Source organism: Epinephelus moara, chromosome 7, assembly GCF_006386435.1.
Source record: "Epinephelus moara isolate mb chromosome 7, YSFRI_EMoa_1.0, whole genome shotgun sequence".
Lineage (NCBI taxonomy): Eukaryota > Metazoa > Chordata > Actinopteri > Perciformes > Serranidae > Epinephelus > Epinephelus moara.
This window is the reverse complement of record NC_065512.1, coordinates 22,358,753-22,382,477: the sequence shown is the minus strand read 5'-3', so window position 1 is coordinate 22,382,477 and position 23,725 is coordinate 22,358,753. Positions and strand designations below refer to the sequence as shown.

Sequence of the window (23,725 nt, the reverse complement as noted above, 5' to 3'; positions counted from 1 at the left end):
TGAAGTGTGTTTTAAAATGATAAAATTACTGTTTATTTAAATGGAGTCTGGTGGGTTTGGTGATAGAGATTTCAAGGCTGTGTCTGATTAAACAAACAGGATCCTAATCTTTAACAAAAAGGTCTTTCTCTGCAGGGATAATTTCCATTATGTTGTCAAATACAATACGAGTGTGTCAGTGGCAATAACAAGAACTTTAAGTGGACGTAAATTGATGGTGCAAACATGCCACAAGTGGCTTAAAAGAGAAAAGAGCAATGCTTCTATGTACACATCTTTCTTTTGAGAGCATGTGGTTTAAACGACAAGCCAGAGAAGTTTCAGTTGCACTGGGAGGGAATATTTGATATCCCATTGCCATGGAGACAGGTATATGATCTAATGTATAAAGCTGTTATAGATTCCAAGTCACAATATTTTCAGTTAAAAATTCTATACAAAATACTGCAGATGAGAAAAATGCTTTGTGGTTGGGGTATGGAGGAGGATGGAAACTGTTGTTTCTGCAAATCTGACACTGAAGATTGCTTGCATCAAGTTCGATTTTTTTGACCATGTGTCCTCAAGCAATAATGCTCTGTGAATGAAGAAATGGTTGTCCCAGCATTTTAAATACTATTATATCATCAGGAGAGAGATTTATTTTTGAATCAAGAGGAAAACAGTGGTTAACATTCCCATTTTCTTCCCTTTTTTAAAAAAAAAAATTCTTTATGTTCAAAGGCATTATTGCTATAAGGCAGGGGCAGTTAGTTGAGTATGAAAAAAGATGGAATAGATTCAGGCCAAGTTTAGAAGAAGGATGATTATGACATTATTAATTAGCTGTTTTCGGTTGCTTGTTTTTGTTGTTGATTTGTTTGTTTTTTCCTTCCTTTTACTACCATATGTTTATGTCAGTGGTTTATGATATGTTCTAGTGTTGTTGTGTAATTTGTATTTGTTTTATTTAAATAAAAATACCACAAGTGTTTACATTGCAGCCTGTTTTGCTCAATGCTAGGCCAATTAGAAAAATTGTTGTTCCCATTAGTCACTTAGACACAAAAATGTGAAATGTGAAAATAGAGTCCAGGTAGAAAAATACAGAAGTTACCCTTTCATATGAAGAAATGTGAGTCTATCTTTTAAGTAGTTAAAATAAAAGCTAAAATAATTTTGTGACATTTTGCGCACTCTTTTTTTAAGTGTCCCATAAACCCTTTGTGGGTTACACTGTGACAGACAACACAGTAAAAATCCGTTAAAGCAACTCGAGCACAGTGTTGCGGTGTTGACTCATCTGTGTAGTGCTGATGGCCTCAGAGTTACATTTTTATTTCCTCTGTCTAACGGACTCATCATAAACGGTGTATACAAATAGAGCAGTAGAACAGAAAGCGCAGATGAGTCACGTCAGTTCAGATGAAAGAGTGATGAGGAAGATAAAAAGGACCTGTTTCAGATAAGTCGCTCCGGGAAATTCTGTCCTTGGTGCAGTAATGTGCACAGCTCTGCACAATCAGAGCTTTCAAAATCACAACTGCAATGTGAGACATATACCATGAAAACAAAGCCGTTAACTCCATGAAAAACAGTTTATTGACCCACTGATATCACGTATTTCTATATAGAATAAATAGTGCAAGAGAAAAGATACAATGCAATGGCATGAAATCTGAGCATCAACACAAAACAGTTTCACATGAATCAAAAGTATTCATCTAAATAACTGGATGGTTTGAAAATCAAAAAAGCAGGTCTCATTTCATGAAAGCCGCATCACATTTGTTTATATTTAGCAATTTCATATACAAGATATATAAAAAAAGACACCAGTCAGAAATTGCACATGGTGGTCACTCCTCTTTGGAATGATTGATAAGTCTTTCATATGCTCAACTATGAGTCGTGTCGCCTGTCTGATTCTCAGAGATGCAGATATGACACAATAGACAAAATATAAGCTCAGCTCAGCATCCAACATTAGATAAAAAAACAAATTTATATTACAAGTATTTTCAATGGGTGCAGGCAGAGCTGGACGCTTTAATACTGCATTTTTAATACTTCATATCTGCGTTCTGCGACGTCGAGTGATTCCATGATTGAAGTCGACTAATCATTTCAGAGAAAGACGATAATGAAGACGTGTACATGAACTGATATTTGTCAAGAGACAAGCGACAGGCTACTGTACATAGCTTATTTATAAGAGGCAACACAGCTGATGCTACATATCGACCAATAATCATGACACCATCATAACAGTAGAACACTTATCATCGTATATGAGTCAACACTGAGCAGCTACATGGACGTATGTACCTGGAACTGAAAGCTATGATGGAGGGGAAACACAGATAGAGTTCCTCCACAGCACTACAATGATTAACCAGATTCACAGCTTTAAATACAGGATCACTTCACATGATATGAAACACACACACACATGCACACACAGGCACACCTTTGCACATGGTGTACTTGTGTGCACTTTCCCTAATCCTGTTATGACAAGGCTTTACAGGCCTCATCACACAGTGGCATTGGTGATCATATGTGCACTCATCACCCTGACTGTGCTCTGTAAGTACTACCAATGACAATTTGTCTTGTTTTATTTTTTTTAATTGGCTTTATCAAGATCTTCACGGAGATCTGATCTGAGTTTTGCTTTGTCAAATCATCTGGCACATTGGGAAACCCCCTATAAAACAGCATTGAGCGTGTAAAATGGAGTGTTTTCTAACATATACTGTACGTAGCTGTTAGACTCCCCCGTTAAAAAAAATACTGATGAGCCAATGTTTACAATACTGAAGTTTGGACTTGTGCATTAGGGCAGCTAAAATATTATAATTTGAATAACATGCTTCCAGTGTGAATAAATATATTCCAGAAATATAAAATGTAACTTTTCACATTCATGAATGAGCTTTTGTTTTTCAACAAACTTCCATTCACCTGTCAGAGAGCAGCTAGTTTCAGCAACTGAAAGCTTTACATGTGCAAAATTTATAGCAGGAGCTTATAGCTGTACTTCTCTTTATGTAAAGGATGAGACAAAGAAAAGTCTGTAGCTACTCTACTGATCCCATGAGGCTGTTAAAATATGAGGAGACAACTTTATAATTTAAATGTAATTCTTATAACTAGTTGGTCTCAATGTTTAGGGTTTGGCCTGAGGGTGGCGTTAAAGAAAAGGTAGAGTTTTTAACTTAACTGAAAATGGGGGGAAAGACTTGGTCTGTCAGGCTAAACTCTTATCAGTGTCAGCTCAGCCTCAGTTAAACTTAAAGGGCCAGTTCACCCTAAAATCAAGAATACATATTTTTCCTCTTACCGTAGTGCTGTTTATCAGTTTAGATTGTTTTGGTGTGAGTTGCCGAGTGTTGGAGATATCAGCTGTAGAGATGTCTACCTTCTCTCAAGTATAATGGAACTAGATGGCACTCGGTTTGTGGTGCTCAAAGCGACAAAACAACACATTTGAAAAACTCAACAGCAATGTCACTTTGCGGTAAACCATGACCAGGGGTCTCATTTGTAAACATTGCATATGCACGAACTGAGGCCTGAAAGAGGCGTATGCAACTTCCCATGCAAAAGTTGTGATATACAAAAAAGAAACTTAATGGAAGAAAATTTGACCCATGCTTATGAACATTTTAGAGACGGGAAATTTGCAATGGTCAGATGTAAGCCTGATTGTGGAAACTGTCAAATCTTTTTGGCGCACTCCATTTTGGCTTTTGTTTGTACTTACATTTTTAGTATGGATCTTACGCTAGTTTTATAAGGGACCCCTGGTTACTCAAGAAATCCACAGACCTTGTTGTGAGCAGTTTCATGTAGGAACTATTGTCTTTCTAACAAACTTCAAACATCGACAGTATCACCGTGCAGAAGGAAGAGTGCATCCACTGCTAGCTCACCTAGCACCACTGAGCTATGTCAAAGCACATCAGAGGAGGATGCCATTAATGGTTACATCTCACACTGTCACACAAGCACAAATAGATGCACGTTTCCCTTGGAAGAAAGAAACTAGTTCCTAATCTGCTCACAACAAGGTCTGTAGATTATCTTGAGTAACTGGGTCATGATTTCTGGAAAGAGACATTGCTGTTGAGTTTGGGCACCACAAGCCGACTGCCATCTAGTTCCATTTTATTCGAAAGCAGGCAGACATGTCTATGACTGATACCTCCAACACTCTGCAACTCATACCAAAACATTCTAGACTGATAAACAGCACTACAGGTAGGAGGGGAAATACGTGTTTTTGATTTTGTGGTGAATTGTCACTTTGAAGTCAGGGGATCTTTAGAGTTATGAGGGTTCATCCTCTGAGGAGCAGGAATGTTTGTACCAAATGTCATTCTGATCCATTCAATAGGTGTCAAAGTATTTGGACCAACAGAACCAGCGGACCAGCTGTCATTAGTCAGCACTAAATCACAGTGACAACCCACTTGGATATATTCAGCTAAAGGATGTACAGTTTGTACCTGTCAGTGGTACAGTAACCTTTCCACTGAGCTTTCAACAAACCATTTATCTACAATAGCTCTGTAATCACTATTCAAAAGCACTTTAAACGCTTATAAATTCAGATTATCAGGGACAGTCTGTAAGTGTGCCATGTAAAACCAGCCAGAACCATTTTTTTCGGTATCCTTTTGTGATTGTCAGTAAGCACACTAACTACCCAGCAATACTGTGTTTGCTACAAGATATGGCACAAAAACATCACAATGTGCAACTTCAAGCTTTGGGCACTTAAATGTCTGAGGTAGCAAAATAATCTGTATATACATTATACATTGTCTTATTTCATATGGCTCATCCTACCAGCTGTTTGGTTCTTTTTTTTATTAGGTGCCTATGTGCAAAGCAGCCACAGACACCCCCTACAATACTTTGGCACCAAAAACAACCTGAAGTTGCTCTCTGAGGGTGAACAGCGTGGCTGCATCCTGCAGAGGGCAGCCTCAGGCCGTTAGAGAGAACAGTTTCTCCCAGTTAGCTCCCAGCATCTCTCAGTTCATCGTGTTGCACCAGTGCCAGCACCAGCGCTGATCTGCAGTGCAACAAATCAAACTAATCTTTAACGTCTTTGATGACGGACAGCTGAGACACGGTTTTCTTGACCCGCAGAGCGGTGAGTCGAGCGGCAGGGTTGGCGTACCAGCACTCTCTCATCAGTTTGCCCATCACACGCAGAGCCTGGGGTATCAACAAGGAGACAGGTTTGTTTATATGAAATGTCACTTTATTACCTAACCCTAACTCTAACATAAACATCATGAGCTTCAGGTATATGTGCTTTGAATCCCCCATTGGTAGTTATCAGAAAAGACAAAATCTGGGGTCACTGGGGGTCACAGGACATTGCCTTCGTACATGGGACACCTGCTCTACCCACTAAGCCACCAGGCACCTGTAGTTCATTTCTTTCTAAACTAACACATCTCAAAACAGTTCACAGGTGTTTCAGTTCAGTAGTACATTCAGTCTGTTTCCTGTAAGTTCAGCACAAACTTGGCTGACACTGTTAACAATCTTAAAAGGTCAGGGACCACCGATCTGCAACAAATTTATTGTGTGTTAAGCTTTTGCAGTCTTCCATTAAGCCTTTTTTTTTTTTTTTTCAAGAAATAACATGCTGGACAACTGAGCTGATCACACAACATTACTGACTGGTGAGAGGAGTTCCAATTCTTAAAGGAATACCTCAGCCACAAAATGTCCATTTGTTTATCAATTCATTTCCCAGCATTCTCTTGAATTTGTAAAGAAAACTTTGTTTTTCTTGCATTCCTCCACGGGGACAAAAGAATCTAAAAATGGAGAAAATTCTTGATGAACTTAAGTCACCAGTCAACATTTGTATGTGCAGCCCATGTGGGTTGTAACTGAGCTGAAAAATGGGCCCTATATGAGATTGTCCATGGGTCCCATAATGGGCCTATCCCAATTGCTCACATGGGGTTTACCCAAGTGGGCCCCACATGGCTAATGCTAAGGCTACCTGGGTACCAAAATGGGCATATTATCCTGGGCCAACTTGGGTACATCCACACGTGCGCATTTGGCATGAGGCCATTATGGGACCCATGGACAATCCCATATAGGGCCCATTTTTCAGCTCATTTACTACCCCACATACAAATGTTGGCTGGGTCATAGAGGGCTGCGTTTAACAACAGTTAACAAAGTATATCAAACCATCAGTTTACAAAGTCTCACACAGCTCCTGCAGTATAATCCAAGTCTCATTTATACAGTCATATGCTCAGTACTTCCCAAACATATTCATTTTTGCTACAACCTTACTATTTAAAAGACTTCTGTATGTGAGTAATGCACCTGTGGTTTGAGTTCAGCTCATGCATTACACCAAGCAGAATTCAAATGCACATTCAAATGCGTGATTTGTATAAGTTTGTAAGCAGATGTTCTGATATTGTTCTGCTATTGTTAAACTTCAACTCCAATTTTATAAAGATTTTTTTTCCATTTTTGGAATCTTTGTCCACAGCTTAACACAGGGTGAGTAACTGATATACAAATGTTCATTTTATAAGTGAAGTATTCCTTTAAAGGGACTTATTCAGTCAGTGAAAATGATGATTCATGTGTATCCGGTTTAGTTTGTTAATACATTCACTGAACACCTCTGCTGCCAAGTACTTGTGGTGTAATAAACCATATTTCTCCTCTAAGCAAATGGCATGTAAGGTCTATTTTTGTTTTGCATCTGACTTTTACAGCTCCATACACACACTTGTGATGAGTGTATCAGAGTTAGTATCACTAGTATCATGGTGTCAGTCATAACTATCTTACATGATGATACATCAGATACATTATCTTGTCTCACCTCACAGCTCTGCCACTGGTTGGGAACGTTGGGTCTGAGTTTCTGTTCACACACCACCTTCCTCATGTCCTCTATGGTCGGATCAGAAGGCACCAGGTCGTAATAAGGCAGCTGGAAATCTTCATGTAGTCCTGTGATAAAGGTGGATATTTTGTTTATCATACTTTTCCTCACCCACGTAAATAACACACAGTCTGATGACGTACAGTGACTTAATTCCGTGCAACGAACAAATTGACGTGACACATATCCACTGACTGTTATTGACACAATTACAGTCTCCTTAGAGGTGTCATGCATGTGCTATTAGTGCCATAGTGTGTTCACTGACTGTATAAGTGTGTGTGTCGTTTAAAGTACCCCTGACAGAGCATCTTCGGGCCAGTTCCCAGAACACCAGGCCCAGCGAGTAGATATCCGCCCTCTTGAATGACTCAAAGTTGTTCATATTGATCGTCTCGTCCAGGATTTCTGGGGCCATGTACCTGCAGAGGACAAAATGATTAAGACCTAATGAAATAAAAAAAAAGCCTAGTAGTTCTTTCCGTAAGCAATTTGTGTGGGGGGTTTGTTGTCCCGTGTTGTCTGAATTGAAAATAAAAAATACAGGAAAAACAAGCTCAGTTCGTCACTGTCAGTGAAAAGAGGTTTAAACATTATGCTTCCGGGAACCTGACAAACAAATATATCATCTATAAAAACAAAACTGACAGCACTCACTGGTGATTTATGCTGTTTAGCTCCAGGGTACTTCACAATTTGAATCTTGTGAGCTTTTCATAGTACCACTGGGAGTCGCCAAAGTCTAGGAATTTAATCCTACACATACAGGGTTTAAGTTTGGTCTATAGATAAACACACATGTTCATATATGACATGTTGTAGGTTGTATCACGCCTGCATCAGTCCTGTTTGCTGTCTAATACAAACTAACTTGAGGTTTCGTGACTTTTGTCTAGCATTTTTCCCAACAGACCTCCAAGAACACTCATTATATCATTACTGCACTGTGTACACACCCACCCAGCTAACTGTTAACAAACAGCAGTGGGACTGAATGTGCATGACACAGTGGAAACCTACTGAGTTTTTGATTTTGGATTCTGCTTTTCTTGCATAAAACAGTGGGCTGGCTCACTCTGTGTTGGGAGGCTATGACTAGTTTCCACCAAAAACCTTTAAATTCAGAGGCTGACAGTAAAAACTCCATGAAAAATCTAGCACATTAATTGAATTTGACCAGGTTTAAAGGCATTTCAGTTTCATTTTATGACTGTTTTGTGTGAGTTAATTGTGTAATAGGGTCAGTCCAACCTTTTGGTCCCCACTCTGTGGTTGGACGGTATGTCGATGGCGTTGGTGCTGGAGTCGTGTTTCACGGCCAAACCTAAATCTGCGATGACTGCCGTGCCATTCTTCTTCACCAGGACATTTTTAGATTTTAGGTCTCTGTGAGCGATGGCAGGTTTCCCTAGAACCAAGAAGGCCACAAATAAGGTTTTAAACTTCATATATATAACAAATACTTTTCATCTTTACAGTGATATGTTAAAATAAGGAAAATTTTGCAGGATTAAAGGAATACTTAACCCCCCAAATGATCATTGGTGTATCAGTTACTCACCCTATGTTACATTTAACTTGTAAAGAAAACTTATTATTCTCACATGCCTACACAATAACTGCAGAAAAAAATTCAGAAATGTCTTAAAGAATTCAAGTTAAAGGGGTCCACGTTTAATTTTTTGAATCCCACAGTATGAGGTTAATGCCAAAGAATTCAGGCTCTTCATTCACTTAATGCAGCCTTACCCTGTGTCCCAATGATTTCCATGTGCAGATGTGCCAGCCCACTGGCTATGGACAGAGCCAGGACGATCATACCTTCCAAGGAGACTGTGTACCTGTTCAGGTAGTCGTACAGGGAGCCGTGTTCATGGTACTCTGACACCAACCAGAGCTGAGTCCATGAGCCATTATCTGCAGCACACAGCAAATATTCCTGTCACATGTTGGCACATTTATGTCATAACTGTGATGTGAACTTGATTCACTCTGGATAGTGTTCCTGAATGTGATACCTTTGTTGTCAGCCGCAATGAAGCCCAAGATGTTCTCGTGTCTGAGCATGATTGTCTGATAAATCTCTGCTTCACGAAACCATGACCTCTCATCCCTGGAGGAGAAGATCTTCACTGCCACATCCTCTCCTCGCCACTTGCCCCGCCACACCTCCCCAAATCGACCTTTCCCAATGGTCTCCTGCAGAACGATAGTTCGAGCTATAGTCCGCTGGACCAGCAGTGGCAGACCTGCAAGATGGCAGCAAGATGATCAATCAATTTCAATCAATCAATTTTATTTATAAAGCCCAATATCACAAATCACAATTTGCCTCACAGGGTTTTACAGCATACGACATCCCTCTGTCCTTATGACCCTCGCAGCGGATAAGGAAAAACTCCCCAAAAAAAACCCTTTAACGGGAGAAAAACCAGTAGAAACCTCAGGAAGAGCAACTGAGGAGGGATGATAAGCTGATATTCATGTGTAGCTATTCCATTTTACTTGTTGATCATATTGGTTAAATCCGCTGACAGCGTCTCTCTCTTACCTGATCCAGAGCCTGAGGTGCTCATGTCATAGATGAGGTCTTTGAGACATTTGTCAGGTGACATCAGCATCTGGTCGTCCAGAGGCTCCTCTGGGTCCTGCTTGTGGGCTCTGCTGTAGGCACAGCGGTGGCCCTGCACAATAAACACACCCAGCAGGATCCCCACACACAACAGGCAGGAGGGCACCAGGATCACCACGGCGAGCTGCAGCCTGCTCCAGCCAGGTTCTTCCAAAGGCCTCTCTGTCATAACACAAACACACACTCAATGTTAGCACATGTTTGTTCCCTCAAATTGAACTCTTGAGACAAAGACTCTATAGAGTGAGAGAGAATGTGCACTATGTTATAAATCATTGAGCTCACTATTATTGTTGCACCCTCTAGTGGTCATAATTGATTATTGTGTGTTGTGTACATTACAGTGCATGAGATATTATAAGTGAACTAGGGGCCAGGGCCGCCCATTACGGGCCCAGCAACTTTGGAGGGGCCCATGACAGCCAGCAATAATCATTTTCATCCTAAATATAAGCAATGACAATCAAATTTTATTTTTAATTTAAGTATGCGCTTTTACTTAATAAAACAAGTAAAAGAAACACTGCAATAATTGTTGCTTTAGTAAAATGTTTACTGTTTCAGGATCAAAGAAACAGATATAAAGAAATAAATAAATGGTATGAGTTTATTCTTTTTTTTGTATGCAACTGTTGGAAAAACAATTGCTGCGCTCACATGGATTTAGGCAGACAGTAGACGGCAGACGGACAATACCTTCTGAACGGCACAAGAAACACAGTCAAATGGAATGGCAGGAGGGGTTAATGCATATCAAATGCGCCCATCTGTGTTTTCACCTTGTGTGAGAGAGCTATGTAACGCCCAGTTGTAAATTCCATTGCAGAGGACAGCAAGAAGTTAAAATATTTTAACTCTGAATGGCAACACCAACCACTGTTACCGTTGCCAGTATTCTCTGCTGGCCTCATTTTACTGTTCTGCTCTCGTCCACTAAAACGATATCTGCTTCACCGTCTACCGTCATAAAGTAGATCTGGGGAGGGCCCATTCACTGGACATTTTCAGGGGCCCAGCCTGTCAGTGATGTTTAACTACTGCTGTGATATGCTGATGTTCTACATTTCAGAGAAACACTTCTCTGACCTTAACTCAAGCTCAGCAAAATTAAACCATCACCCCTGTTGACAGTCTTAAAATTTACAGAGATAAAAATTCTGTATTTGGCAGATGCAAAGTTCTGTCTGCCAAAAAATACATTTTTCCAGAGCACCAGAAAATTTCATCACCGCCCATAAATGTCATTAATCAAAAGCAATAAGGAGACAGAGGCAGAAGCTTTTACAGCCATTAAAACTCCAAAAAGTAAAACTTAAAATGCTTTTTATAAATTCTAACAACAAGCTTTTTCATTTAAAATAAGTGGCTGGTCAACAACAGGTGCACCATGGGAATAAACTGTGGGTTTGGAAAAAAAAAACAATGTAACCTGGCTTTTCTATCTCTGACCTTCATTGTGTCTGTGGGTGGACAGAGGAGACCTGGACACAAACAAAAATAGCAGAGCTGGTGGGTGCTGTGATAATATGAGATTTAAACACATGCTGACAACATAATGCACAGAGAACACTGTAACAGCATTGTAGCACACAAAAACCTTTCAATTTCCCCAGATCTATAATTTAACTCTTTAGTATTAAATTATAGGTCTGGGGAGTTTTGTACTAAAATTAACTTTGGACAGTACCAACATTATTTGGCCGACTTAGACTGCTGTGACCTCATATAACAGGAACTAATAATTCTTTCACATAAACAATACAGACTTGAGAAACCCAAACCTAATCCATGTTTCTTCAGCCTTTTCATCTTCCCAAATCCCCAAAGCATGAAATGTCCTCACCAGGGGTCCCTCAAACATGCAACATCTGCAAATGGCCCAATGTGCAAAGCAACACGTCATGAACTAAACCACAGTTTCCTAAGACATCTTTAGCCTTTTACCTAAATACATATCCTGCAACGTGTCCAACTGGAGCTCCACAGACATGGTGCAAAACAAGACTTTACTCTCCTCTGGCCCAGTGGCAAAAGACCCTCTACAAACTGTAACTGTTTGTTGGATCTTAGGTGACTGTGTGGGTCAAGGAGGTAATCTCAGTAGTCACTTTTTAAACTGTCTGACACAAGATCTAAGGCAGGGGTGTCAAACTTATTGTAGGTCATGGGCCACATGCAGCCCAGTTTGATGTCAAGTGGACCAGACCAGTAAAACCATTGCATGAGGACCTATAAATAACAACACCCTTTCTTTTACTGCGTAGATCTACATCCTGAAAAAGTTAATTCATTTAGGAAAGTGATGATGAACAGCCTGAGTTGCCCTCAGAAAAACAAGTGTAGCTTCAGTAATGTCTCATTTTTTCACATTCAGTCAGTCTGGTCACTGATTTCCACTCCTGTGTATTAATGCTGACATCACCAAACTAAAGGGGAAGCCACTGAGGAGACAGGTTAAGTTACCTCTGCCTTACAAACCATTTCAGTGATCAATATCTTTAAATATGACCACAATAAGTATTCATTGTTTTTTTTAAAGAACCGTTCTTATCAGGAGAAAAGCCTCTGAAGCAGCATTTTGAAGGAAAGGGGAAGAGGAGAGGGAATGACATGCAGCAAAGTGCTATGGGTTGGAAGTGAACCCGTGGCCATTGTGGCAAGGACACAGCCTTTACACATGGGATGCCTGCTCTCACAGGTGAGCTAGTGGGCACCCCAGGAAGGCCATTTACTGTTTAACTTGCACTGAAAACCGGCACCTGTTTCTTGAGTTAAAGCAGGCAACTACTTGCAAAGTGCTGGTCTGCAACATTCTAAAAACCTGCCAGTTCACACCAGTGTAACAACATGAGACAGTGTATCATCTCAAATGCAACAACTCCCTGTACTTCTGTTCTGAGTTCCAGTTTTCCAGGCTTATTTTGTGGCTGAATATAATTTGTAGCTTCTTAAAATATGAATGGGGATAGTGATAGTGAGACACTGGCTACAGTTGGATTTGTGGTAGTAATGGAATGGCGAAAAACATAAACAAAACCAGCATCGGATGGACTCGATTTATAATAAATACACCACAATAATATGAATAACCCGTGCCAATTAATCAGTCAATGAGAATGTGTGTATGTGTGGAGGAGCATAAGCGCATATAGTGAGCAGCAGCAGTGACCAACCGTCTGACACCGGCACACCGTGAGGACAGAAACAAAGGGATCGGTGGGGATGATTGGCTGTAGAAACAGGTTACATGCTTTACCTTCTAAAACCAGCTGTCGGCGATTTCACCAACTGAGATGCAGGTGACATCATCAGCTGGCTTGAGTCAAGCTTAGACTGGCCACTATACGCCGCTGCAGCTTTTCTCTGCAATGTTCTGAAACAGTTCCATCTTGTCGCGAATCTTTGGTCGGAGCTGGGCTTTAGCCTTCACATTAATTGTGCAAAGTCATCCAGTGGGCCAGATTGGACTCTAGTGGGCTAACTCTGGACCGTGGGCCATATGTTTTAGGACCCCTGATCTAAGCAAGTGTTTGGAAATTTGGAATTGAGGAATAAGGTGTTGAAGGACAATAGACTAAACTGAAATTACAGCTACACAAAACCACTAACCCCTGCCTATAACTTAACTTTATAACTGTAAATGCATTCTTCCCATCTACTACTTCCTCTCCTGTACAGGAGTCACAGCAGGAGCACTAACAAACATAAAGTCTTTGTGTAAAGACAATAAACACCACTCTAGATGAGCTCACATGCTGATATTTAGCAGAGCAGTGGAGCAGATTGATTCTGGTGTCCTCATTCACAGTCAACACCATCACAGCCTTGGGGTGCTGCCCTGACCCAGCTCATCAACAGTCCGCAGCACTTTACACTTTAAATCGCCCTGGATCACCTCTACAGTTGAGTTGGACTGCTGCCTGACAGTGCCACCTAACATTTAGTTTTCTGAGGTTTTTCTTTCATTGTTATGTTAAAAAATTAAGAACAGTCTAATGTTTATGTCACACTGTGACCAAGAGTAAATATTGTCAAAAGTTTAAAAATGCAAGACAGGGAAATTTAGTCCGTTCTGCTCTTGAATATAGCCACAAAATACAATGGTGTTTCCCTTTAGTATAATGAGTTTGGGTGCCCCACCTCAATACATTTGTTTTATATTTTTGTATTTATAGTTTTATAGTTGTCTGGGGGTGAGATCTAGCTAACCTAGTAGATTGTTTGCAGTTTCAACTCTGACCTGCAGAGCTTCATTCCCATCTCTCACCCAACTTTCCTGTCTGTCTACAGCTGTACTGTCACTGAAGGCAAAATCACCCAAAAAATGTATCTTTAAAAGTTTGTCTGCAATGTAGAGCTGAAACAGTGATTCATCGACTAGTTGATCAACAGATAATTAATCGGCAACAGTTTTGATAATCAGTTCATCATCCAAAATTAATATTCATCCCATATGATGTATGATTATAAACTAAATATCTTTGGGTTTTGGACTGTTGGTTGAACAAAACAAGGCATCTAAAGACCTAACCTCAGCCTGTGGGATAAAGAGACATTTTCACTCTTTTCTGATAATTCATATGAAGCTTAATAAATTAACTGAGGGAAAATAAATAGTATATTAATCAACAATGAAAATAATTGGCCAGGAAGGTGTATTCATGAGCAATCAAATGCACACACTTAAGTAAATATTAATGTAATATGATGTTTTAAAGCTTAACATACAATCATCATTCCTTCTACATCCGTTTTTTTTTTTTTCTTATTTTCTGAGTTTGGGACATTTATAGGTGTGTATCCCGGCAGCGCTCAGGTGAGCTCAGGGCTTTATAAAAAGGTAGCAACAAAGTGCCAGACTATAAGCAGCAGTCATCAGAGAGACACAGCACCGAAAACACCGAACAGGAGTGAATCAACAATCAATCAATGGACTCTAGAATGTACTGAATTCAGCTGCCAGGCTTTTAACCAGAACCAAGAGACACATCACTCTAATTTTAGCCTCTTTACGCTGGCTCCCAGTATGTTTTAGAATAGATTTTAAGATATTACTGATTACTTTTAAGGCTCTTCATGGACTCTCTCCCAGCTATGTCTCCGACCTCTTAGTGCCACACACGCCAGGACGTACTCTGAGGTCCTTGGGCAGAGATCTTTTGTCTGTTCCAGAGGCCCGGCTGAAAACTAAAGGGAACAGAGGGCCCCGAGGCTCTGGAGAAGCCTGAGGTCGGCCTAGTCAGTGATCTCTTATAAGTCCCTTCTTAAAACCTACTTTTATCGGAGAGCCTTTCCTGAATTTTACTTAAGTTTAAGTTCATTTAAATTGTTTTAATTTCCTCAGTTTTTATACACTAAAGCGTTTTTATCAGTTTTTTTTTAAAAAGTTGTTTTGTCTGTTTTAATTATTGACATGTAAAGCACTTTGTAACTGTTTTGAAAAGCACTTTATAAATAAAGATTATTAGATATTATTATTATAATCTGGGCTTTGCTTTTACACTCACTTCCACTTGCAAGCACAACATAAAACACCTTTAAAGCTGCACTGATCAATACTTTTATGAGTCAAATGATTATGAATATTGTGTAAAGGTTATTGCTTGTGGTGCACAGATAATTATCACTCTGCAGTTCTCCTAAGCTCATGGGTGCCTATTCACATTTTTCAGCTTGTTGTTTTGGTTTTACGGCTGGCAACTTTATTGATGATTTTGGTTTAACCGTTCCCGAAATTCCTTATCTAACGGCTGCAGGCTGCGGTTTTCAGCAATAAAAAAAAATGCACATGACCTCCTGTTCACCAAAACAGCACACAAACAAAGTCAGAGACTAACTGGTGGATGTACTGGAGCATTTAGCCACTCAAAGAGAGATATTTTTCTCAGGAGAAACCAACGACATACTGTAGCTGCGAGGTGAGTGACTATTGGACTTCTGTCTGTGTGTTTTTAGCTCATTATGAGGTTCTGCCCCAAACTGGCCAAATAAAACTGATTAATGCAGCTTTAACAAATCTGATTTATATTCTTTATGAATGATCCAAGTTACACGGGCCTATACAGTGTTTAATATGCTGGGGATTGATTCTGAATTTTACAAATAAACAGTAAAAAACAATACATTAAACATTAGTGTATGTACTGCGGCAGCGTAACACAGTAAAACCACGATGAACCCTGATGCTTACTGTATTTTTGACCTCCCAGTGTTTTCCACTAAGTTGTCTATCCACAGGTGTAAGTAATCCCCTCTGCTTTAAGGCCAACTTCCATCCAGCACACCCATGAGAGGCTTTTAACTTGCTGTAGGACTAGATGCCTGACAGAGTATTTATTTATAAATCAGTGGAGGGAGGGGGAGGATCGCTAACCGCCGTCCTTTTGCCTCTGCCAGATTTGTTATGTCACAGGATCTAGTAGGATCAGCATCCACCTCGTCTAGCCGGGGCCAGAATGAGTGGGAAATCCCACACTGATTTGAGTGTTGTTGCTGTCGAATGAATACTGTAACTACTGAGCAATGTCACATTGTCTGTGCATCTGTCCGAGGGGATGAGTCCATCTCTCCTCTATTATTTTTGTCTCTTTTTTCTTTCCTAAAGCAGGTAAAATATTTATCTTTCATTAAAAAATGAGCTAAAAGACAACCAGAAATGGAGACATCAGTCTGAACGCATCACTTTGGTTGTACCTGGGTGAAGATGCAGAGTCTCATTGTTACAGAAGTCAGTGAAGCAGCAGTTCCTCTTGGAGACATTTCGGGAGCTGTAGCAGAAGACCTGGCCCTTCATCTCAGAGGGCGACAGGCAGGACTTGACCGTCTCCTCCTTCCCGTCAATCAGCATCACAGAGTTCCAGCAGGCGCCGTCTGCGGTCGTCTCACAGGTGTGATTGGCGCAAAGCTGGCACACGCACCTCAGACCTGAAACATATTACATCATTCAAGATGGTTGGATAACTCTTTTCTCCACAAACACTTCTAGACACCTCTTAAAGGATTCATTTGTGAAATCACTGAGGGGGGAAAAGGACACTAGACAAACAGTTTAATTTCCAGACAGCCATGGCAAGTGGTCTTTAACTCTTTAGAAGCAGGATGCTCCTGTTATGTAAGCAGGCCCATGCTCTTAAAGGTCTGGAGGTGGAAGAACCAACGTAATGCCTCTTAGTTTAACACCCAGATAATCTTGTGTTCCTCTTGGAGCTGCTGTCATGCTTTGTTTGATAAGACTGTGGGTGATTGATAAGCAAGCTTACACTGCCTGCTCACTGGAAAAACCTGAAAATAAACCGTAAGAATATCATACGTCATTCAATTAAACAATTTGTAATATATGGAGGAACTCAAATTTATAACTGCACTACGCAAAATAAGGTAAGTAAAGGTCTCCACAGTGTCCACATATAAATAACATTATAAAATTGTAAACATATTTATCATAAACTTCCCTGACAGTAATTCTTTTAACATTTTGAGGTATTTTTAAAATTTTGACCATAGACTATTAAAGGTCCAGTGTGTAGGATTTAGTGGCATCTAGTGATAAGGTTGCACAACTGAAATTAATACCATTTTCCAAGCGTGTAGAAACACTACAGTGGCTGACACAAAAACATGAATGGCCCTATCTAGAGCCAGTCATTGTTTTGTCCATTCTGGGCTACTGTAGAAACAAAATGGCGGGCTCCATAGGAGAGGACCCATGTATGTAGATATAAGTTGGTCACAAAGTTCCGAAAACACAGTGATTTTTATTTTTAGGTGATTATAAACTAATAAAAGCATAGTATAAATATTATATACCATGTCTGCCAATACATAAAACACCAAATTCTACACCCTCGACCTTTAAGTAACCTCTTTGTGTGTTTAGTTTGTTCTGGAAACAAAAACCTTAAGTTTGATTGTTATTTGTCGGTTTATATACACTCACGGGCCACCTGTACAATCTAATGCAATCCAATACAACAGCTCTGATATGAATTTTACTTTTATGATGTTTATAGTTTCAAATTTGTTGACATTTTTTCCCTCATCCATGAAAATGGTGTGGGCAAAATATTAGAGATACCTTTTAATATAATGCAGTCCAGCACAACAACAACACCCACTACAAACCGCAAAACAAAAATAAAGTAAAATCATACCTTCTCTGCCAGTTTCAACAAAACTTTAAAATGTATCAGCTTGTAAAAGCAGCCTGAGGGAAGAGTTTCAAACTCCAATTGAAGAGGGTGGTTTGTGCAGTCTAATTTAGATTTAGCCTTGTGGAGAACCTGCTGGTTAAAGATAGCCAGATTGCATTACTTTGTACAGGTGTACCAATTAACAGGACAAGCAAATGTACATTTTTATGAAAAGGGTGGAATTTTATGTCCTGTGTGCAGTTAGTGGTCTGCGTGCCAGCTCAGCCATGTAGCAACAAAATGATTCCCTAAAGATATTACTGTCAGGAGGAGGAGTATGCTGCTTCTTTATACCAAGGAATTCCTGTCAGTTTCACATCACCTGTATTTGTTATGTATGAACAAATGTGAGGATTGCTTCAGATAATATAACTGGTAAAGAACTCTCTGGCTGACATGAAACTAGAAAATCTGGATACAGGTCATCCCTTACACGTTTTGAGAGGGACTCTTTCTGGCCCACTGTAAACCTCCATGCATTACTCTGACATGATTGTATTTTAAATTGATGCTGTGTTTTGTATGTAGTGTGAAGCCCATCTGACCAATACTCAACAAGTCATTGTGAGTAGCAATAATTATGGTAGTAAATTAATAATGAAATAATAGTCACCATTATCTACTGGTTTGTGGACTCCCATTTTTAAGCCACGAGTTTGCCATTTTGGCTGTCACCATCTTGGATGTTTGAGGCCAGAAGTGACCTGAGGTGACCATATTTGGACATATTTAAATGGGTAAGTTATGTAAAAATTCACCCCCATACAGTTTTCATAAACAGGAAAATTAGCCATTGAGACCAAATGTTTTTGTAGCCAATTTTTCAGCCCTGGACGCATGTGCATAATAGTGCATGTGAGTCCCTGTGTATGAATTCCACTGGTGTTATTTTTTTCCCAAAAGTGTTTTGTCTGACCCGACACGCGCTTGGGAAGAAAATTGTGCATTCCACTGGCTAGCTAATACCAGCCTTACTACTAGACACCACTTGCTGGAAGAAAATGTTCGCAATGTACATTTCTGCAAGCCACAAAGATGTTACATTTGCACATTTCATACGTACCATATCAACATTCCTATGATGATGTAATATATAAGCTGTTTACATTGGGAGGGGATGGTGGATGGCGTGTCACCTAGGCAAGACACCTCCCAAGCCGCGGACCACTGTTCGAAACCAACAAACAACAACACCAAATGTGTTTTAGCCACTGTTTGTCGTGTTTTCACCAGTGCTGTGGCACTGAATCTGGGTGCTTTTAGCAGCACCCTGTGGCACTATTTGTAGCACCAAGCCCGGTGTTTTATACTGACACATTGCTGTGTTTTTCAGCGGTGTTTGAGCAACCAAACATTGGGGTTTTAAACCAACCATAACCAAGTGGTTTTTGTGCTTAAACCTAATCACACCTTCACCGCAGTGTTGTTGAGATACGTCAAGTTTCAGCGTATCCAATACAAAATAATAAACAAATGTAATGTTTTGGTGGTTTGCAGAAATGTTAAATACGCACATTTATCCTACCGATTGGGTTGGGTAATGCCATTCAGACCCATTATAGCAGGGCATGGTCACCATGAAAGTGTAATACCAAACCTCCTATTCCCCCCAGGTTAACACCGTCAGCTCTGTTAACACTATTGCCGTTGTTACCTATGTTCACACTGTTAATTGTTTGTGCTGTGAGCACCATTAACTGCTAGCCGCTGGCTCAGCCACTTCTCTGCTGACAATTCCCCACACAGATTCAGATGCTCTGAATGTCTTATAGCTCCTTTTAGGTTTTTAAGGAGGCAACTCCAAAACAACAAACACTCTGATTTTAACCCTGAACTTGGGAAATATTTGTGCTAAACCTCGTACTATTTCTGAACATTACAGACAATCAGTGTTGAAAAGGCATAATCAGAGTTATCTATGAACTGTGTGAGGATTTTCTTCCCAAGAGAAAAAACCCCCACATTATTAAATATTTTCCAGACCTTGATAAGAAAAAACATTAAACTAAATACACATTTCACAACTGAAAGAATCTGGTCAAGATGATGATGGTCAAGGTTCATGCTATGAACACAAGTGACTTTTTCTTTTGTTACTGGGGTTAGAATTAACATGTTTGTTGTCCAATTCAATCAGTAATAAGATTTATCTTTTTTATGTATCCTTTGATTTCGAATGAGATCTGAAGATTCCTAGTTCTTCAGAGTTGCTAGACAACTCAATAAGAAGGACATATTGTTAAGGACATAAGATACAGCTATGTGTCATCCATGTGGCAGTTATTAAAAAAAAGCTTGAAACAAGGCTAATGTTATAAAAAGAGAACAGAGGGGGACCAAGGATTGATCCCTGAGGTGTACCGCTATTTTCATACTGAACTGAAATGAAGAAAAATATTTGAAGGTTGCCCCTGAAATACCCAGCCGGTGTCAACAAAGATGAGTGATTAATATTTCAAAAGAAAAGGCTGGCATTGTGCTATGTTTTTCTTAAAATTGACAAATCCAATGAAAAAAAAAAGCAATGTGTTAGTCCATCTCTCAATATCATCTGACTTCCATATTTCCCTGGAGAACTGAATGCAATTTGTTTCACTTTATACTAAGTACTATATGTGGAGAGAATAATAATGAATCCTTCCTTTACCTTAAGGCACTCTAAGTGCACTCATACCTACAAAATATATGTAATTGTTTACAAATGGGGCACATATATATAGCTTTCATTTATAAATTGATGTGACTCATAAAGGAATAAACAGTGCATTCTTGGGGACTATTTTCAGCCACAGATTATATCAGCAACTATTTTCAGCACCAAGATGTTGTATGATTGATTTAAGATAAAGAACAGTGTTTACTGTAATGAAGGAACATGTCACCCAGCTTAGCAGTGCATTGTGCATTTCAGCAGGATAAAGTCATCATGACTTTTGGTCTTTTAATTTATTGACACTTAGAAAAATAGTGAATATACAACCTCATATTTTAAGGTACTTTTTAAAGGATCCTCCAGTAGTAAGACAGGCATCTTGAAAAAATCAGCCGCCAACAAAAGAGATCAGGAGTTCAGTTCCTGACAGGAATATGACAAAAATGTCTCTAAAATAACACCTGGGAGTTGCTTGGCAACAACTTTCTCAAGGACAATGATTATTTAAGTTTGAATCTACTCTCTGTAAATCAGACATAACAAGGCTGATCTTTTTTAAAGATGTTTTTAAGTAGATGACTGACTGACTGAGCACTGGTGAGTTTAATGTGTTGAATGGTGTCTTGGATCCTGTATATCTTGCAGGGACGTAATATATTACAATTTTTCCCCATTGTTTATTGTTATTAGCAAGAAAATGACTGGTTTGGAGAAATAGGTGCCATGAAAACCAAAACTGGACTGAATTTGTAAAACAAAAAATACTGAAAAAAATTGCTCAAAACAATGCTGTGCTCCTAAAACATAACAATCACCAAAAATCAAATACCGTTTGCTTAAAAAATGCAGGAACAAAACTCCACACCATGTACAGCAAAAAGTAAAATGACTGCCTTTTTCAACACAATATATCAAATTAATTTCATGGTGAAAAATAAAATTAAGACAGTGTTTTAGTCTGTTTACTGCTCCACATCTTACCTGTCACCTGCATATTTTAACAAAGTATCTGAGCTGTAACAAACAAAGCATTTATGTATGTATGTATGTATGTAGTGTAGTGTTTGGTTGTGGGTGAGCTGTGTGTAGGCGTATGTTATGTATATACATATGTAGGTCTGGGCATCTATATTCATTTGCATCCATTACAGTGCCTTAATGTGACTTCATATGTGTGCTGTTTGTGGGTCTGTCATGTTATTTTTACATCTTACTGACCAGTACATATAAATATAGTGTTTTGTTTCTATTACCTTTATTCACTGCTGTACAGCTGATGGTATTTCTACATCTCTTTGGCTCAAATAATTATATAGACGATCATGAATAGAAATACAGGACTACAGTGCTGAGTGGACTGTACTTGACGAACCTTTAATCACAGAGATCCTCAGCATGAATTGATTGTTATATAAAGTGCCACTCAAGCTTCATATTGCAAATAAAGCTATTATATAGAGAGACAGAGTGCAGCAACCTTCATTTGAGCTCTGTATTTTTAATGGATCTACATTATGCAGCCTGTTACCTAAAGTTGGGGCATCTTAGAGAGAAAAACACTCTGCTGATTTGCTGAATTTGTGTGTTCAATTACATTTAACGAAATAAAATGCACAGGTGGGCTTCTATTATTGACTGTGAAGAAAACAAGAAATGCCAGGTGACTGACAGAGCCTGCGAAACATTTATCTCTTCCACTATTAACCCACCTCACTGCTGGCCTATTGGAACAGCTCCAAAACACCTTCCTGTCAAACATGCACATGTTCCACTTTTCTCAAGTTAATGTTTATGTCCTGGTCTAAGCCTGGGCAATTAGTAGCCAACAACAAAGGGAAAAGGTCCGCACACTGCAGCCATTGCTGTCTTTAACTATATAAGACAGACAAGTGTTCAGTCACACACCCATTTATCAGGACACACACCAGGACAAACACAGACAGCAGTAGGTAAGAGTCAGGTATGGCACGTGAGTGGGAGGAGGTAAATGTGAGTGTATCAATTTGGGTGGCAACTAATGATTATTTTCATTATTATTATCATTAATCGTCCAGACTATAAAGAATAAGGAAATTATGAAACATGCAAATCACATCCTGCTTCAAATTGCCCAGCTCAAACGCCAAAAAATATTCACTTAACTATCATATATGACAAGAAAAGGCTGCAAATCCTCACACTTATGAAACTGAAACCTGAGAATGATTGATATTTTTTCTTGGTTTGTCTCTTCAATGAATTTAGTCAAACAAATTGTTGTTCTATTATAAAACAACTTTCATTTTTGATACACAAACAGGTAAGAGTTTCCAGAAAAGACTATCCAGATCTCAATAAGACGTGCAAATGAAACAATCCTGGTGTATTAAACTAATAAATCTGAAGTATAAAACTGACAGCCTGAATGTTTCGCTTAAATCACAGGTCTGCCAAACTATTTTGCCCAAGCACTCTGTGTTTTAATTTCTATTTAAAGCTATTTGGGACAAAACACATAGTCTATATAAGGTTAGGTGTTCAGTTACATGTGACTGGAAAAACAAGTTGCTTATAGGAGCTCTTTATTTTATTTAAATACCATGTAATTTATTTTTATTAGGCTCAATAGCCTAATAAAAATAAATTATATGTATTTTTTGCATTTTTTTTTTAATTACATAGGTGTGTTTTGATTGAACATTTACAGGTATAAAAATGGTGTCTTCAAAGTTAAATAAACTTAATTCATAGTGGTTGGAGACATAACAGCTTTCTGAGGACACAATATGGGCGATTTTTAAAGTCAGCTGAATTATTTATCCTAGTTAGACAACAATTTATCTGAAAATCACTTTAATAACTCCCATAAAACCTTGAAATAATGTACTTTACTGAATGAATGCATGTGATTAACGTAATGCAAACTGTGTAAGTGAGGATCTGTCAGCTACTGTACCTGCAGTCAGCTGGGCGACAGACAGAAAGATCAACGCCGCTTGAAAGCTCTGCTTCCCGGGACGAATCATGGCAAGAGCCGCATCTGCTCCGTCTCCTTAACGCACCGTGTACACAGCTACTCTACAGAAAAACACAACATTATTCATTGCGGTAAAGTCCGTCGGCCATGCAACCGCGCACAAATCGCCACAGTAAATCGCGGGGAGGAAACTGTAAAACGCAGTGAGAGGTTTGCTCCGCCTCTGTTGACTGGAATTTAAGAGGATTAGCGCTGCAGACCTCTGATAAAGACATGTGAATGAGAGCCAGAGAGAAAGTGTGTTGCACATCCATTTAACTGCTGCAGGTCCAGTGAAACACCACCTCCTGTCTGCATGCTGAAC

General features: G+C 39.3%; 1 protein-coding gene across 1 annotated transcript; it reads right to left on the bottom strand.

Annotated features, from left to right (window-relative positions):
• Positions 1–3,419: 3,419 nt before the first annotated feature.
• On the bottom strand, positions 3,420–23,725 carry LOC126392933 (activin receptor type-1C). Its single transcript, XM_050048700.1, has 9 exons — positions 23,341–23,725; positions 16,257–16,487; positions 9,483–9,725; positions 8,950–9,180; positions 8,681–8,848; positions 8,183–8,339; positions 7,229–7,353; positions 6,869–6,999; positions 3,420–5,211 (listed from the first exon to the last, which is right to left on the bottom strand). The coding sequence occupies exons 1-9, from the start codon at positions 23,408–23,410 to the stop codon at positions 5,086–5,088; spliced, it is 1,482 nt and encodes a 493-aa protein (XP_049904657.1). The 5' UTR covers positions 23,411–23,725; the 3' UTR covers positions 3,420–5,085.